This window comes from Sparus aurata, chromosome 24 (genome assembly GCF_900880675.1).
Source record: "Sparus aurata chromosome 24, fSpaAur1.1, whole genome shotgun sequence".
NCBI lineage: Eukaryota > Metazoa > Chordata > Actinopteri > Spariformes > Sparidae > Sparus > Sparus aurata.
Genome location: NC_044210.1, coordinates 15,953,493 through 15,968,664, shown reverse-complemented (window position 1 = coordinate 15,968,664; position 15,172 = coordinate 15,953,493). Strand labels below are relative to the sequence as shown.

The following is a 15,172-nucleotide window of genomic DNA, read 5'->3' as shown; positions in this document are numbered from 1 at the left end:
AGATGCTATTCATTAAGACGACTACTCGAGAAAGCATCCAGCAGCTGCCGTCGCTGTCTGCGACCTCAATTACCCCCTGACTCACATTAGACTTTAGTTGATTCATAAAAGCGGGTTTAAGCCGAGGAGGACGGATCTGCGACACGCTGGGAGACGAGGGTGTTTCATTGAGGGCTGTAATCACCCTAAACCAAGATGGATGCTCCTGATTAACAGCAGCATTGTTTCTGGGGGGGCTGGTGTGATGTAATCTGCCAGGACGGCGAGCCGTGCATCGCTCTGCGGGCGAGAAGGGCGGATTTCCTCCCCCTCGGTGGAGGAATTCTCTCACCTTGACCTCCAGGCTCAATAAAAAACAAACCGGGGGCAGGACGATAAAGAGCTGGTCTCTGAACAAAAGGCTGCAGACGCTGTGAGAGTCGCCTCACTCACACACCAAAACAAACCGAGTGTTTGGTTGCCGTGGAGACAGCCGGTATTGCGGGAGCGCCCGGGCAGAGGAAGTACTTAGCTGAACTCCTGCTGCACCGCTGATATACGAGAGAACAAAGCCGCACATTAAGGCCTCTTTTCCATGTAGAATCAACAAGCGCTCCCATGACGTGGAGCCCGTGCAGATTTTCTGGCCCATTACCTCCGTCGAGGCTCTACTTATTCTGAAACTCATACCCCCAGGATGAATATGTAGGGATGTAGTTCACTGCAGGGTTTTTTTTTTGTTAATTCTCAAAACCTCAAGCCACACAAGAGCGTCTCGTAAGTCGTTCAGTGTGCTGCTCGGGGATGAAGTGAGTGGGAGTGATGAAACTCATGGAAACGCTGGAAAGTTTCAGTTTCACTCAGCTGCTGACACGTTTTGTCAGAGAGGCGAGCTTCAGTTTCTGACTCTTATTAACCTCCAAAATCTGACAGAGGCGCCCGTTCGTCGGCTAATTGCTTTTTTTTTTTGGTGTGTTTGAGGCTCGTTCGGCTAAATGTAAATTACCTCCTGCAAACGCAGGTGCTGATAAAAAAAGGATATGATTGAAAATGAACGCTCCTGGATAACTTTGGAGATAATAATTACTGTCTGATTGCCACAGAAGACGAGCTGTGGGCTAGAAAAAAGGGAAGAGAGAGACTCAGACGTCTGACATGAATAATTTGCAGAGCTTATTTTGAAAACGCAGACAGAAAAATAACAAATTTGACAGAAAAAAGGCTGCATTAGACGACCGGTTGTAGAAGGATCTTATCAGATACGGTTTCTCCTGCGCCTGGAGTGATGCACCTCGGCCTGCTGGCACGTCGCAGCACATGTAAACACGCTGATTGAGAAGTGATTGCACAGTAAGCGGAGCAGTGAGTCGCTTAGGATTCGGAGAAATGGGCTGATTCCCATGAAACTTCCCCTTTTTTTTTTTGTGAGCGTGTGCGTGTGTGTGTGTTGTTTGCAGACTGTCTCTAAGCAACAAACTCACACTGTTATTAATAATGGGATGAAAACTGGGACAAACATCAGGGGCAACAATAAAGGAAAGTTTTTCCAGCTCTCAGACTGCAATTACTAATATTTGAATAAGAACAGTTGGAGAGCTGCGACACACTGAAGGCTGAAGTTTGTCAAGAAAACATCAGAACACAGCTTTTCTTCATTAACGGACTAATTGTTGCAACTTAACTTTGTATATTACATGACATCGGACATGTGAGAGCATCCAACATGGTGGAGAGGATGTTGTGTGTTTCACTAGAATTAAATTAAAGAACTGTTCCTTTGTTTTTATCTAGAAGAGTTCTTTCAGGGACAAAGTGCTGCAGCTGTGCAGTAAAAGTTTGGTACTGAGCTCATCTGCTGTTCATAAAACATGATTTGATATCATCTAGTGGTCGTTGTCGGTACTGCAGCCGAACTTCACAAAGCTCCCGTACACACCTCAGTCAGAATCATCCTCATGATCTGACACTTGTCTCTGTTTTCCTTCAGATACCTCTCGAAGGATTCCGACGACCGGGACCGACCAGAATCCCCAAACCGAAGGGCACGTCGGCGGCGGCGGCGGCGAACGCGGGGCTGCAGAGCAAGACGCCCGGGAAAGATCAGGCCGCGCACAACAACAACAACAACCCACATCTGATGAACCGCAGACTGTGACACGTGTTAAAACAGAAGGTCTAAATATGAAGTTAAAATCATCCGTGAGAGAAAAACAACAGTGAAATTCTTCACACTTTATTCTTTTTTTTTGACATTTTAAGAAATTAACTGCACCGCTGTTACCTAACTCTCATCTGTGGTGCTCTAAAAAGACAAAATGCAACAGATGTGTGTGTCGATATGTTTAATGTGTCAGCACCGTGTTAGAAACTAGCTCCATTTCATACGTCGTCGTGTGGAGACAACAACCAAGAGTAACACTAGAACATTAAGTTATATGTGTCGTGAGCGACTTCATGTCCAGCGATGGAACAGCTGGACGTTTTTTAAATTAAGTGGCAATAATGTACATAAGTGTATAAGTGATGTGTTGTAATGCAGCTCCTTGATAGTGATGATCATTTGTGTTATTTTTGGTTATCAATAAAGACTTTTTTATACCTGGAACAAGAGAAACGTCTCCGATCTGATTGTAATCCAGAGTGACTCCTTATAAACACCTTCACACAGTTTGTGACTCAACGATTCATAAAATTAAAGTGGTGCAACGAGAAAAACAAACAAAAACATCCAATAATATGAAGGTAGCACGACAGATGATGCTCGGTTTGTCTAGCTACTGGTCCCAGGTCAGCTGTGTCCGAACCTTCTTCTCGTCACTGATGTTCTGTCAGCGCGGCGTCGATCGCTGAGCGCAGCACCAACAGGAAGTGCTCCCTCTCCTCGCCGCTCTCCGTGGCACAAACCCAGGACCGGCAGGGACCGTCCAGGACGAAGGCGTGACTCACATCTACAGAGAGAAACATTAACATCAACATTCCCCGGCAGACTTTATTGATCGCACGCTGGAGATTTCGCGGCGATGAAACTCACAGCGCGAGTGTGTGATCTCTCTGACGGCCAGGCTGCAAAGAGCCACCGAGGCCAGGAAGGTGTGCGTGCTCCGGTGGGCCGGCGTGAAAGGCGCGTGGTGCACGTTTCGCCTCGTCAGCACCAAAGCGTCGTTGAACAGGAACAGGCCCACATCAGACACCTGCTCGAAGGTCCTGATGAGCCGAAGAATCCCTCGATTATTACAGAAGCGTTTATTAAACATCTGCTGAGAGGAGGAACGTCAGTCACCTGAGAGAGTCTGGGATCTGTTCGTCAGGGCTCCGGAGCAACGCAGCATCCTGAGTTAAGATCAGCTGCCTGTTTCCTTCACTGAGGCTCTACGGAGACACACACACACACACACACACACACACACACACACACACACACACGCTGTAATCACATCAAAATACCTTCAGAGAGTGTGAGAAACTAAAGAGAGAGGGAGGAGTGTTTGTACCGGGCAGCCTCGGATCATCTGCTGCGTCTCCTCCATCTGTCGCTCTCTCTCTGCGTTCCCCTTCGACTGAAAGACAAGAAAAACATCACGACAGATTCCAACGTCAAAGTGAACATACGGCGCCGCCTCGACGCTCTGAGCACCTTCTGTATGAACCCTCTGAACCGCAGCAGGGTGCCGAGGGCGGAGGACAGGTGTGTGTGGTCCGGGTGGCCGGGGTGTGTGTGCACCGTCAGCGCCTGAAGCAGAGTCACGTACTCCTGCATCCTCCACACCGGACACAGCAGCAGCTCCTGCAGGCTTCACCGACACACACATCCAAACATCATCTACAGCCTGATTAATTAGAGATTAATGATTCATTAAGTGTGTGTGTGTGTGTGTGCTGTTACCTCAGCATGTGTGTCGCTAGAGTTCTGTCTGATCTGTTCAGGAAAGCCCGAAACCGAGGTTTTGTCTCCCTGCACTGACACACACAACATCATTTGATTACATGTCGGACTTCCCCAGAGAGAAGACGAGCCGCTGAGTCTCGCTGCTGGGAGTTTATCACCTTGTCGATGGCGCGGACGGCGGTGGCGTAGCTGTTGAGGTAGTTGGTGTAGACTCGGAGTTTGGAGCACAGTTTCAGGAACACGTCTCCGACACACTGCTCCGCACCCCACTGCTGCAGCCGGGCTCGTAAATCAGCCTGAAACACCCTGCGGCAAACAAAACACACGGCAATCTGTCACCCCACGCGACAGAGACAGCATCGTCTGAATGTGTGTGAGTGTTTGTGGACCTGTTGAGCTCCAGTATCTGTGCGACCGGGCGGAGGACGGTGTGGATGTCGGCGAAGCTCAGGATGGCTCTGTTGGAGTTCAGGGCGGCTGTGAGAGGTTCGTGGTACACCTTCAGGACGACAGGTGGAGATTTAAACTCCTAAATGTGTGAAAGTGTCGCTGAAAGTGTTAGCCGTACCTTCATCACGGCGCCCAGTCTGCTCAGATAAACGCCCTCGCTGTGGTGCAGCTCTCTGGCGACGGCGCCTCTCCAGTCGAACACCGTCTAACAACAGGAATCAGACGTGAGTTTAACAGACGAGGTGTTCTCCATCCACCGTCGCCGACACGGACACAGCACACACACCTGCGGCAGCTCAGGTATCCGTCCGTCTGATCTACGCGGCGATGAAGAGAAATCATCGCCGCTCTCCTCTCTCTCCTCCTGCTCGCGCCATCTCGTCAGGAAGCTGGCGAGAAACTCCAGAGGTCTGGTCTGAGGATGAAAGAGCACATTTAAGTTTGGATCCTCTCAGTTTCCTGATGTTCTTGTGTTTGACGTTGACAGTGAATCTCACCTCCTGCTGTCGGCTGAGAGCGGCGAGTCCCTCCGTCAGAGCCTCGCTCACATCTCCGGACACACACAGCTCCTCCAGGCAGATTTCCTCGCACAGTAAACGTCCTGTAAAACACACCAGCGGATTCCTCTCACCGTTTATAGGACAGAAAGTATGCAGGTGTTTGTTTAAACCTGCAGCTGGTGAGGACGCGTCACCCACCCAGAGCTCGGCCTCTGGCCTGGAGGCCGACCCGCTGCAGCTGCGGCGCCAGGCGGGCCCTCAGCTTCTCCAGAACCTCCTCCATCCACTGGGCCTGTGAGCACCAGGCCCGCAGGACGCCCTCGCACACGTACTGCAGCGCCGGGGACGCCGGCTGCTGATCCGAGAGTCCGGCGCCCACGCTGCCGTCGGACCACTCACTCAGGACTGAGACGGAGACAAAGACATATTTATGAACAGATTCAATCGTTGCAGCTCAAGATAAAGTATTTCAAGAGAGCCAAGACTATATTCTGCAGAGGTGTTGGTGGTTTTAGTGGTGCAGCAGGATATTCCCAAGCTGGGGAAACATTTATGGTTGAACTTTCTCAGCTGAGTCAGTCTTGTGCGACGCTGACTCACTGTTCTGGAAACTTCCGGTGGCAAGACCCATCGGCGCCCGAACCTCCAGCCCGGTCAGAGCAGAGAGGGTTTGGATCAGAGCCGCTCCTGACGCTTGAGGAACGAGACGGACGGGATCAGAAATACACTGACGGGAATTCCAGAGTTCGTGTGTCTGAAAACATCTGCGTCTACTGACCGGATGCAGCCAGCGGGGAGAAGATGTCGACGCCTCCTCCCTCGTGGGTCGGTGCCACCCGGCCGCACAGCTTCTCCCAGAAGTCTCTACAGTCGGGGGTCCGGAGAGTCTGTTCTGACAAGCTGCTACCTGTTAAAGGTGAAACAAAGATGATTAAATCCATAACAGAGCCCTGACTCGCTGATCTGGAGCGTGCTGAGTCCTTCATAATGTAAAATGAATGTTTGATTCATGACAGCAGGTCTTGGACCGGCTCTCAGCTCAGGGACGTGGACTCTAGAAAAGGTGCTGTCATGATACAAAAAGCTGTGAAACGGGTTGAGCAGATGTGCTTCAGAGCGTCCTGAGAGACAGAACCGACTCCACTTGGACTGGACCTGGCGCTGGCAGCGTGTCCAGGATTATTAATCCTCACCGCGAAGCAGATGGATTTCCTCCGTTCCTCCCGGAGCGAGCAGGCCCAGCCTCCGCGCTCTCTGCCCGGAAACGGCCCTCTCCGCCTGGGCTAACAGAGCCGGGAGAGTCCCTCTGTGGTCGTACAGAACCAGAACCACTCCGGCCTTCACGCCGCTCAGCAGCAGCTACGCGGAGCACACGGGGAGAAATATTAGACGTTCGAGTTCCTGCCGCGCCTGACAGACGCTTTAGTTTTCCTTTACCTCGTAGGCGGGGATCCTGTCGGAGACCAGCAGTAAGAGGGCCGGAGGGGGCAGGTGGACCTGAGGGGCGGAGCGTGGCGGTGCTGGTCTGTAGGTGAAGGAGGACAGAGCTCCACTGGCTCGGGTCGGCCCGTCACTGAAAGAGAGGACGGAGGTTCTGGGTTCACATCACAGCAGGAACTTTGGGCAATGATATCAGTGATATACAGACGCCGACCTGCTGCTGGAGGTCTGGACTCTCTCCGGGCTCGGAGCTGCAGCGAGGGGCCGTCCTCTGTCCAGGCTGAGAGAGCCGTCAGTCCAGGAGACAGAAGGCCAGGACCGGAGTGTGAGTCCAGAACCGGGCCTCCCTCCTCTGTCTCCTCCTGGCTTAGTGTAGCCGCCCCAGGCTCTCCTGGTTCTCATCGCCAGCCCTGCAGACATCAGACACAGTATAAACACCGAAGAGCTGCTGTCGCTCGTCATCTCTCTCGTTTCCACTCACTCTTCTCCTCCTGCACTTTGTCTCGGATCATCTGCCGGATCCTCCTCTCCTTCCTCCCCTCCTCCTCCTCCTCCTCCTCCTCCGGGCTCGGCAGGTTGAGGGTCCCGTACTGCTCGGCCGCCTCCCGCGGAGCGAGCCAGTCCAGCGTGGAGAAGCAGGCGACGTAGTGGTTCTTCCACGCTCCGAACTCTTTCTCCCCCGGAGCGTAGGGAAGGAACCAGCCTCTCCTGATGCAGCGTCCGGCCCAGAGGCAGTCCTGAGCAGAACCAGAGAGGAAAAGTTGACGAATGGCCTGAGAGTAAAATATTAGATTCCTCTCTGTCGGGCTTCTCACCTGCTCGGCGAGGATCCTCCAGTGCCAGCTGACCTGGGCGGCGGCGCAGAGGTCACGAGGGGTCAGGAATGACATCACATACAGGGACAGGAAGCGCGGCAGCACGGCCGTGAAGTCCACTCGAGTCACAGGAACCGTCTCGACCAGCAGATCCCTGCAGTGCCTGCTCGGATCGTCAGAGGGTCAACACTCGATCATCGCGACATAATTAGACTAAAGAAAAGTGTTTTTAAAGGTCTCACCTGAGCTGTGAGCCGCTGCAGCGTGCCAGCAGAGCGTGCAGCAGGTGTTTCCTCTGCCGGTCGGTCCACAGGTCGAACCAGTGCAGCACCAGCTTCATCCGCTCCTCGAACAACTGCAGCACACGGTAAACACAAAGTCTCATCAGCACACCGACGAAGACCACTGGAAGGGTCAGGGGTTCTTGTTTTTTAATCTATTTGGGTGGATTTTTGAGGCTTGAAAACATCACACCAACCTGGCAACCGTGTGCAGGAGGAGAAAGCCCTCTGTTGTGATGATATATTAATGGTTATGGGTTCAAATCCCTTCGTTTTAAGCAAGACTGGTGTGTAAAACAACAGAAGAGCCCTCACTGGGTATGAAACTCATGATTTCAAGCAACTACCGGGCTTGGAAACATCAAACCAACCTGGCAACCGTGTGCAGGAGGAGAACATCAGCTGTTCCGATTACATATTAATGATAATGGGATCAAATCCCTTCGTTTTAGGTGAAAACGTGTGTAAACAACAGAAAAGCCACTGTCTCTTGACGCATGCGCAGTGGAACCGACACATATGTCTGCACACCTGCTCCACATCAGCTTAATTGGCCAATTAGCAAAGTGCTATTTCATGTTAGCTTCAGGGAATGTGTGTCGTTTTATTTATTATTGTAATAAATAAACAAGTTTTATAATAAAGTCTCATCTATGACGTATTAATTATTGGGTCTTTCCCGCCATCTGGTGGCAGCTAGAAAACGCAGAACTTTATTTAAATGTCAGTAAAAGTTTGATTCACGCTCGTCCAGGAGAGTCCGTGTCGGGGTCTGACCTGCAGGTTCCCGGTCTTGTGGTTCAGGGGGGTCCAGCTGCTGAAGAGGGTCTGTGACGGCTGCGGGTCGTAGTCGGTCCCGCCGAGCTGCCACCTCTTCACCGAGTGCGGGGCTGGTCTCAGGCTCGGTTCCATGTTGAAAGTCCAGAACTAAAAACCGGTTTTCTAGCAGTTTAAATCTGTGTGTTGCCTCTGACAGGCCGGCAGCTGCCCGCCATTGTTCCCGTCACCTTAGAGACGCGTCAACACCAGGACCCGCACATTCCTGCACAGCGGGGCTCATCAATAAGTGACAGAACCGGGTCCAGTCCGAGGGCAGGGTGCCGAACCACATGTCCACTGAGCGTGACGACAACCTGAGACACCTCTGAACATATAACACCACGCAAACATGTAGCTCACCTGCGGATCAACAGTAAGTTCTGTAGTTAAAGGAGCATTACGTAGTTTTTGGGAGTTTGTTTTAAGATCTCCATTGTTTTATGTTCATGCCTAAACAGTAAAAAAACCAAACAAACTCTCTTTGTTTCCATGACTGGAAACCAAAACCTTAAACACACTTTTATCTAGTTTGACTGTGTTTATATGTGGCGGACCCTGCCACCTCTCTAGCTTCAAACAGCAGCAAAAAGCAGCTTGTTTATTCACTTATAGAACTACCAAATATGCCTGCGTTTGTATTTTTACCTAATTAATATCATGCGTTACTGAATTTGTGCACCTTTAAGTACAAATTTGAAATATTTGTACCTTTTCAGAAGCAGAATATTGTACTTTTAGTCCGACAAGTTCATTTTAGACCAGTTTTTCTGCAAACATATTGATTTTGAACTGAAGGACGACGTGTTTCTTAATGTAATATCATATATTTAAGACTTAATATTCACAATATGACCAATACAAACTCCGAAATGGTGATATATGTGATATACTGCTATATAAACGAGCACCTTTAACCCTCATTAGTCACTCTCTCCCCTCCAAAGTGAGTCTTTTATAACCATCTTTCCCTTTTCAATGGTTTTAAAAACTGTAGTCAAGACTTTCAGACAACACATTTATTAAGTCCATAAAAATAAAATCACCAAACAGTTAAAACACTTTAAAATCATCCCAAAATACATCTCACCCCCCCGACAACAACAACAACAACACTGGTTAAAATAAGAAGTGATGAAATAAACGTACAATCGAAGCAGCATCAAATGATTATCTCAAAACATTCAAACCTAGAAATCATCATGTTCTATGTAGGTCGATTAAAACGTTAAAACCAAATAAGGCGACACACAAAAAGAAATAATTAAGGCATGGTTGTGATGTCAACATTTGGATTATTCTCCTCCAGTGTCAAAACCAACACACCGGTGATAAATGTGCAGCGTGTTGCGTGGATTATGTGCAAATATGTTCAACACTGAGCGTCGGTGTCGGAGGTGTGATCAGGCCACTCACATGTAGCAGGAAGTCGTATGGAAACATCACAAACGGCCGCTTAGTAATTCACTCGTAACGTACAGCGAACGGCTGTTTAAATGTTATGTTTTCTGGTAGATTTAGTGACTACTGGAGATATCTTCTAGGTTTTATTTATTCCAGACGGATCAGGATTAGGGCCACTGTACAACAAATGTTTAATTCTGGCATCAATCTTATTTTTTAACACCTAATCCTCGTCTCTGCGCGGAAACACAGTTATATACTTAGTTTCTGTCTCTGTATTTTGACACGTCTCGCTCTGGGTCTTAAGTTTGTGATGTTACAGAACTCACATTAGACAAAAGTGCATTACAATGAGTTTAAATCAGTTCACCTTTAACAAAGCCCATAAACAAACACTGGAGAGGAACACGGTGAGAGCTTTTATAACAATATCACTTTGGTTAGCACTGTATTGCAAGTCTAGACTGTTTGGAAACTAGTGAACTGACTACAACTCGACTTTAAGAATGGCCACGACAGGAATGCACCAACGCCGATATATTACGTAATGTAATAGAACGTCCTCTTTTCGTTTATTAGGATAAGATTATAACTATTTTCAAATCCGTATTAGTAAAAAATAAGACTGTTGGTGCATCCCTGTCGGGCCGTCCTGCGATACATCCATCTGCCCGTAGAAACTGGGAACGCTGGTGAGCAGCTTTCTGCTGTAATACTAAAGAGAAAGTGCCTCAAGCTCGCTTCGGCTCCACCTTTTCCGCCGCAGCTCCTCCAGGTGGCGTGGACCAAACAGCCGGGTCGGAGAGCATCACACGCTGGCAGTCCTCGGGACCTCCTGGCTGTCGGCTAGATTTAGCTTCTGACTGGAGAAGAAGGGTTAAGGACAAACACCGGCCAAAACCTCATGATTTTAAAAAAAGAACAGGACGTACAGAGAAGTTTCACTTTAAGATGTCATATTTTTACTAAAACAAACAGGGTGGCATATCGCTACATTTACGGCTAACTGCTGCTAACTGGAGCTGCAGCTGTAGCTAATTAGCTCAGTTAGCAGCGCAGCTGGTGGTCCAAACTGGGAGCTCGGAGCACTCGGAAGTTGTTACAATCATACAAATAGCATAAGAGTTTAATAGCACATAGCACCTTATAAAGTGCAATAATCATTATAGTTTTAAATGTTAGAAAATTAACTACAAATATCAGCAGAAATAGCAGTTTTGACTGTATGTCTTGTGGTTTTGAAGTTAGCATGCTAACCAGCTGGTAGTCTGATGGTAAACAGCACCAACACTCCCCCAGGGGTCCAAGCTCCAAGTCTAGGTAGCTAATTAAACCGCTAGCTGCATGGCTAACTAGGCTTACTTGCTAATGGCAGATACAGTTAGCAGCAGTTAGCTGTTAGCTGCCCCCTTACAGGTGTCCTATTCTAAACTATTGCAGCTTTATTAACTAATTAAAGTGGACTTTGAATGTTAACTTTCAAAAAGGATACATGGAAGAACTCAGCTCCTCAAGCTGTGGAGAAAAAACAACATTTGATTTAATCTCGTTGTACAACACCGCGAAGGACGTTCTTGATCCCGCGCGACAAGCGGCTAACTAAACTCTTAAAGACTTGGCAGTCTGAGAAATAAGCAGATCCAAATCCTTGCACAGCTTTATCTGGATACATGCAACAACACAATGACCTCACTGTGTTCAAGCAGCAACATGTCAGGGGCAGGACTGGTACTGGTTCTGCAGAAACTGTACTGGAAAATGTACTTGGGGGTCTTACATTAAGAAGCAGCTTGTCCATGTTGGTGTCGCAGGCCACCTTCTTCTGGTCTTCCGGCATTTCATCCACCTCCCCGTAGAGGTCAAACTGCAGGCGGGCCAGCTTCTCCTGCATCTCCCTCACATGCTCCATCTGATCTATGGAGCACTCGTTGCCTGACAACAGAAAGCAGGACAGACACACTATTTTCTCCTGCTTCCTGAAGTTAAACAGGGTTGTTTTGACATGTTGTGTTTACAGCCAGGGGTCCAAATTACCAAACGCTTGTAGTTTCCCTGAGTGGAAGTCGTTGAGGAGACTGAGCAGGCCGTTCTCCATCTCCTGCACGTCTGACACATCAGTCAGGAAGGAGTGCTGGATGATGGGGGCTGCCTGGCCCTGGCCCTGGCTCTGAGTGGGTTTAGCAGCCGAACCCAGATGGTGCCTGGGTTTATCTCTGACCGCCCTGGACACAAACACAAACAACACAGTCACAAACAGGAGGGATTACACTTCCTGGTAATTATATAACACTAGCAACCTGGAATAATGTAAGTTATTTGCATCAGAGGGAGGTTAAAAGTCGTATTTTGCAGTCACTACCTCCGACTCTTGCTCTTTTGGCTGGAGTGAGTCCCCATTTGGTGGCTGTAGCCGACGTGTCGTCCCCCGGAGGAAGTGCTTATTTTCCGGCCAGAGCTCGCAGGCTGTGGCGCCGGGTTGGTGGTGGTCCTGGGACTCTTTCGCTTTAGCTTCCGCTCCTCCATAACTTCATGTTACGGTGCCGTTTAGTGAGCTAAACAGCGGATGAAACACGACAAGCTGACAGCACCGAAGCGTGACGCCAAACCCCGCAGCTAACCACGCTGACAGGTATTAATGTAAATCGTGACGGAGCTAACGTTAGCTTACCAGCTAGCTTGTCTGCTAATCCTCCCGACTCGACCTGACAGGAGCGACCGTTGAAGTTAATCACCACCAACAAGGAGCCGATGGAAACATCCGCTCACAACTACTGCTGAGGAAATAGTCCGTCGTATGTGGCGCTGACAGATAGTCCACAAGAGTCAAACATTTGTTGAAACGTTATAAAATGCGTATGTACCCCGCAGGCTAGGTGGCTAAACTGTAAACTCTCAAAACTTCCTGTTTTGGTGGGACGCAACGGAGCCAATCAAGGGTCAATTCCAAACCTTTACCGGTTCGACTGCGACATCATGGATTAAAACACCAAGTATCATCAGACTTAACACGACGATTAAATAACTATATTATTTACTTTGCTTATGAAAAAAGTACTCACCGTGTAGAAAAGTCTATCGTAACTTCATAAAAGTTTCTATCCTACTATGTGTAGTGTTCTTTTAAGGTTCCTCATGTGCGAATTGGGACGCGGCCCATCATCTTGTCTCCTGTTAGTGACACTTTTCGTGAATCTTCATGCAGGAAAATGTTGAATATCTTATTAATAATCATCACGAATTTGCTGGCAAATATCAGTTAGTTAATTACAAAGCACTTACAAATGAATTTGCCATCTTTTCTTTTTAATCTTTAAGACATATTACAGGTAAAAAATGTCTTAAATCTACTTGATTACTGTGAAATACACTCAAAATCCAATTTTCTCACACTTTCACTAGACACTTTCATACTGTGGAGCTTTATTAGCACAATATTTTATTTTATTTCTAAAATTAACTAGATCATTATCAAGATTTCTCTTTATTTCTGGTCATTTATTCAGTTGTATTGAATCAGAGAACTTAAAGTTCACCCCCTATACAGTAAACTCTCCCTATTTGTATGTATTTGTCATCCCAATTTAAAGAAGTAAGCAGTGACTGAGGTGTAGTTGCAAGAAAGAACCACAAGGGGGAGATAAGTGAACATCCAATAATGATCCCCTCCCTCTCTCCTCTTAATTAATGAAGTATTAATAGCTGATAAACATGCTGAAAGGAGGCACTCTGTACACTTTAATTAACTGCGAACGCTTTCACAAACATAAACTATTCAAAACACCCGTTAATTGAATTCCACAACACCAAATATTTTTTGCAGTGAGAGAGAGAGAGGGAGAGAGTGTTTTGGGGGTCTGCAGGTGATGTCTTGAATAGCTGCACAAATAAGCCGGCGATATTCAATTTTTACAAACACCAAAAATAAAAAATGTGTAATTACATGGCAGCCTTTATATGGCACTCGGGAGGGGAAAATAAAAAAACACATCAGAAAGCATCAGATAAATGCTTCAACTGTGATGGAAAAAAGATCTGTCACATTTAAATAACCTGAGAAGCCACGTCTCTCATGTGCGGCCTGATTCCGAGGCCGCATACCATTTCTCACACGGAGTCCAATGCACAGAGCGTCTTTCTAAGCTACCCACAGTGCATCTCTGGATCTGTCCACTTTACTCCCCCCTTTTTTTTTTTGTTTGTCTGTTGTCCTTGACCACTTTCTGATTATTTATCACGGGATAGTTCAGTGTTTCTGTTTTCCGGGGGAGTCCCTGGAAGAGAAACAGCTGAATTGGAGCCAATCAGGATCCAACAGAATCTGAATCAGAATCTGAATCAGAATCTGAAGACGGGTTCGGGGTTGTTCGCGTGTGTAAACACGTACTCGTGAGCTCCGTCTGACTAAACATCACCCACGCAGTCCCCGATGAAGCACGTTTGGATCAGAACACACGTAGACGGGACTCCATTACTCCACTACACCTTAATGTAGCGATTAGCTGTTAGCCGTGTTGCTATATTGATCAAAATCTCGTATATGGAACCTTTAAGAATGACTTTTAACGTCAATCCAACCTTTCCAAATATACAAATCTATTTTATTTCATTATTTTCTTTTTGTTTTCACCTGACATGTTATGATCTGGTCCATGTGAGGGCCTCTGATTGGCTGTTGCTGTAATATATAAGACAAACACGCTTCTTTATCACCTCTGCTTGACCTCTTTTGTTTTTTTTCCATTTTGCAAGAACACTTGCACTTTGCGTCAAGCAAACAGTCATTTCCTTTTTCAAAATGTTTGATTGAGCTATTTGAGACGACTATTTGCAGGTGCTTTTGTTTTCATATTTAAGTTAAACCTGAACACAACCTGAGAAAAATATAGATATCTGGAAAAAACTGACACCAGGCTCGTCTTTAAAATTACATATAAGAATGCGAGGCGACAACATGAGGAGGTGTGACTCTGCTGTCTTGACGAGAACAGCAAATAACTTCAGGAAATAAGAAATATTACATTTAAAAATGAAAGAAAAATGTGTTTTTTTTAAATTCACATTTATAAATAATGTTTCTCGACTCTGTTCTGGAGAGCGAGGGGAGTGATACTGAGCAGAATGATTATTGAAACATTCTCAAATATTCAGAATGGACGCCAGATATTCAACCTCAGACATGAAGTGAGAATATTCACGCTCAAATGCTTGAATTCCTGAAAAAGGTCCTGCGGATCGTTCCCTCCTCCTCCTCTTCCTCCTCTTCCTCTGCTGAGCTCATGTGTGTTTGAGTGTGTGTGACAGTGGCTGAGTGAGGTGAACCAGGATAAAATGCTCCAGATGAACACATTTAGTCTGTCGCGTCCGCGCGGCCATTAACTTAGCGGCTCGGCGCTCGCTCAGAGCTATCTCTCACAGGTAATTGCTGTGTAGGTGCCGCTCGGAGAGCTAGCTGCTCGTTACAGCCGGTTCATTCTTTCTCTCTCTCTCTCTTTCTCTCTTTCTCTGCCTGAATTATGCATCGGATCGGAAAATGAATGACAGCTTGTTTAATTACACACTCCGCCTCGCCGCTAATTCTAAGTTAGCTGCCTTTTTTTTTTT

The 15,172-nt window shown here is 47.4% G+C and overlaps 3 protein-coding genes across 5 annotated transcripts in view; 1 reads left to right on the top strand and 2 right to left on the bottom strand.

Annotated features, from left to right (window-relative positions):
* Positions 1-2,589, top strand: part of filip1l (filamin A interacting protein 1-like) — a 72,398-nt gene extending 69,809 nt beyond the window's left edge. For both annotated transcript variants that reach the window (XM_030409883.1, XM_030409884.1), the window contains one exon: positions 1,967-2,589. In XM_030409883.1, the coding sequence (XP_030265743.1) occupies positions 1,967-2,134 (168 nt within the window). In that variant the 3' untranslated portion in view covers positions 2,135-2,589. The remainder of the gene's footprint in view (positions 1-1,966) is intronic.
* ect2l (epithelial cell transforming 2 like) lies at positions 2,198-8,454 on the bottom strand. Its single transcript, XM_030409885.1, has 21 exons — positions 8,129-8,454; positions 7,313-7,425; positions 7,071-7,233; positions 6,737-6,992; positions 6,470-6,665; positions 6,253-6,388; positions 6,009-6,174; positions 5,594-5,722; positions 5,416-5,508; positions 5,014-5,220; positions 4,813-4,916; positions 4,602-4,730; positions 4,434-4,520; positions 4,255-4,364; positions 4,024-4,171; positions 3,863-3,936; positions 3,614-3,770; positions 3,471-3,536; positions 3,260-3,348; positions 3,011-3,183; positions 2,198-2,927 (listed from the first exon to the last, which is right to left on the bottom strand). The coding sequence occupies exons 1-21, from the start codon at positions 8,261-8,263 to the stop codon at positions 2,794-2,796; spliced, it is 2,865 nt and encodes a 954-aa protein (XP_030265745.1). The 5' UTR covers positions 8,264-8,454; the 3' UTR covers positions 2,198-2,793.
* A 717-nt stretch (positions 8,455-9,171) lies between these two features.
* On the bottom strand, positions 9,172-12,513 carry ccdc28a (coiled-coil domain containing 28A). Of its 2 annotated transcripts, XM_030410308.1 has the most exons (6): positions 12,240-12,513; positions 11,931-12,123; positions 11,606-11,793; positions 11,349-11,503; positions 11,064-11,086; positions 9,172-10,434 (listed from the first exon to the last, which is right to left on the bottom strand). In XM_030410308.1, the coding sequence occupies exons 2-6, from the start codon at positions 12,092-12,094 to the stop codon at positions 10,380-10,382; spliced, it is 585 nt and encodes a 194-aa protein (XP_030266168.1). In that variant the 5' UTR covers positions 12,095-12,123; positions 12,240-12,513; the 3' UTR covers positions 9,172-10,379. The 2 variants fall into 2 exon arrangements, with proteins under 2 accessions (XP_030266168.1, XP_030266167.1); XM_030410307.1 differs by having other exon boundaries at positions 11,931-12,513.
* Between the last annotated feature and the right edge of the window lie 2,659 nt (positions 12,514-15,172).

Coding starts and splice junctions, on each gene's coding strand:
- ect2l (XM_030409885.1), bottom strand. CDS start 8,263: ATGGAACCGAGCCTGAGACCAGCCCCGCACTCGGTGAAGAGGTGGCAG. Junction 4,731..4,812: donor CTCTCAGCCGACAGCAGGAG/GTGAGATTCACT, acceptor TTTCATCCTCAG/ACCAGACCTCTGGAGTTTCT. Junction 4,521..4,601: donor GGATACCTGAGCTGCCGCAG/GTGTGTGTGCTG, acceptor TCCTGTTGTTAG/ACGGTGTTCGACTGGAGAGG.
- ccdc28a (XM_030410307.1), bottom strand. CDS start 12,094: ATGGAGGAGCGGAAGCTAAAGCGAAAGAGTCCCAGGACCACCACCAAC. Junction 11,504..11,605: donor AGGGAAACTACAAGCGTTTG/GTAATTTGGACC, acceptor TTCTGTTGTCAG/GCAACGAGTGCTCCATAGAT. Junction 11,087..11,348: donor TGGACAAGCTGCTTCTTAAT/GTAAGACCCCCA, acceptor TTTTCTCCACAG/CTTGAGGAGCTGAGTTCTTC.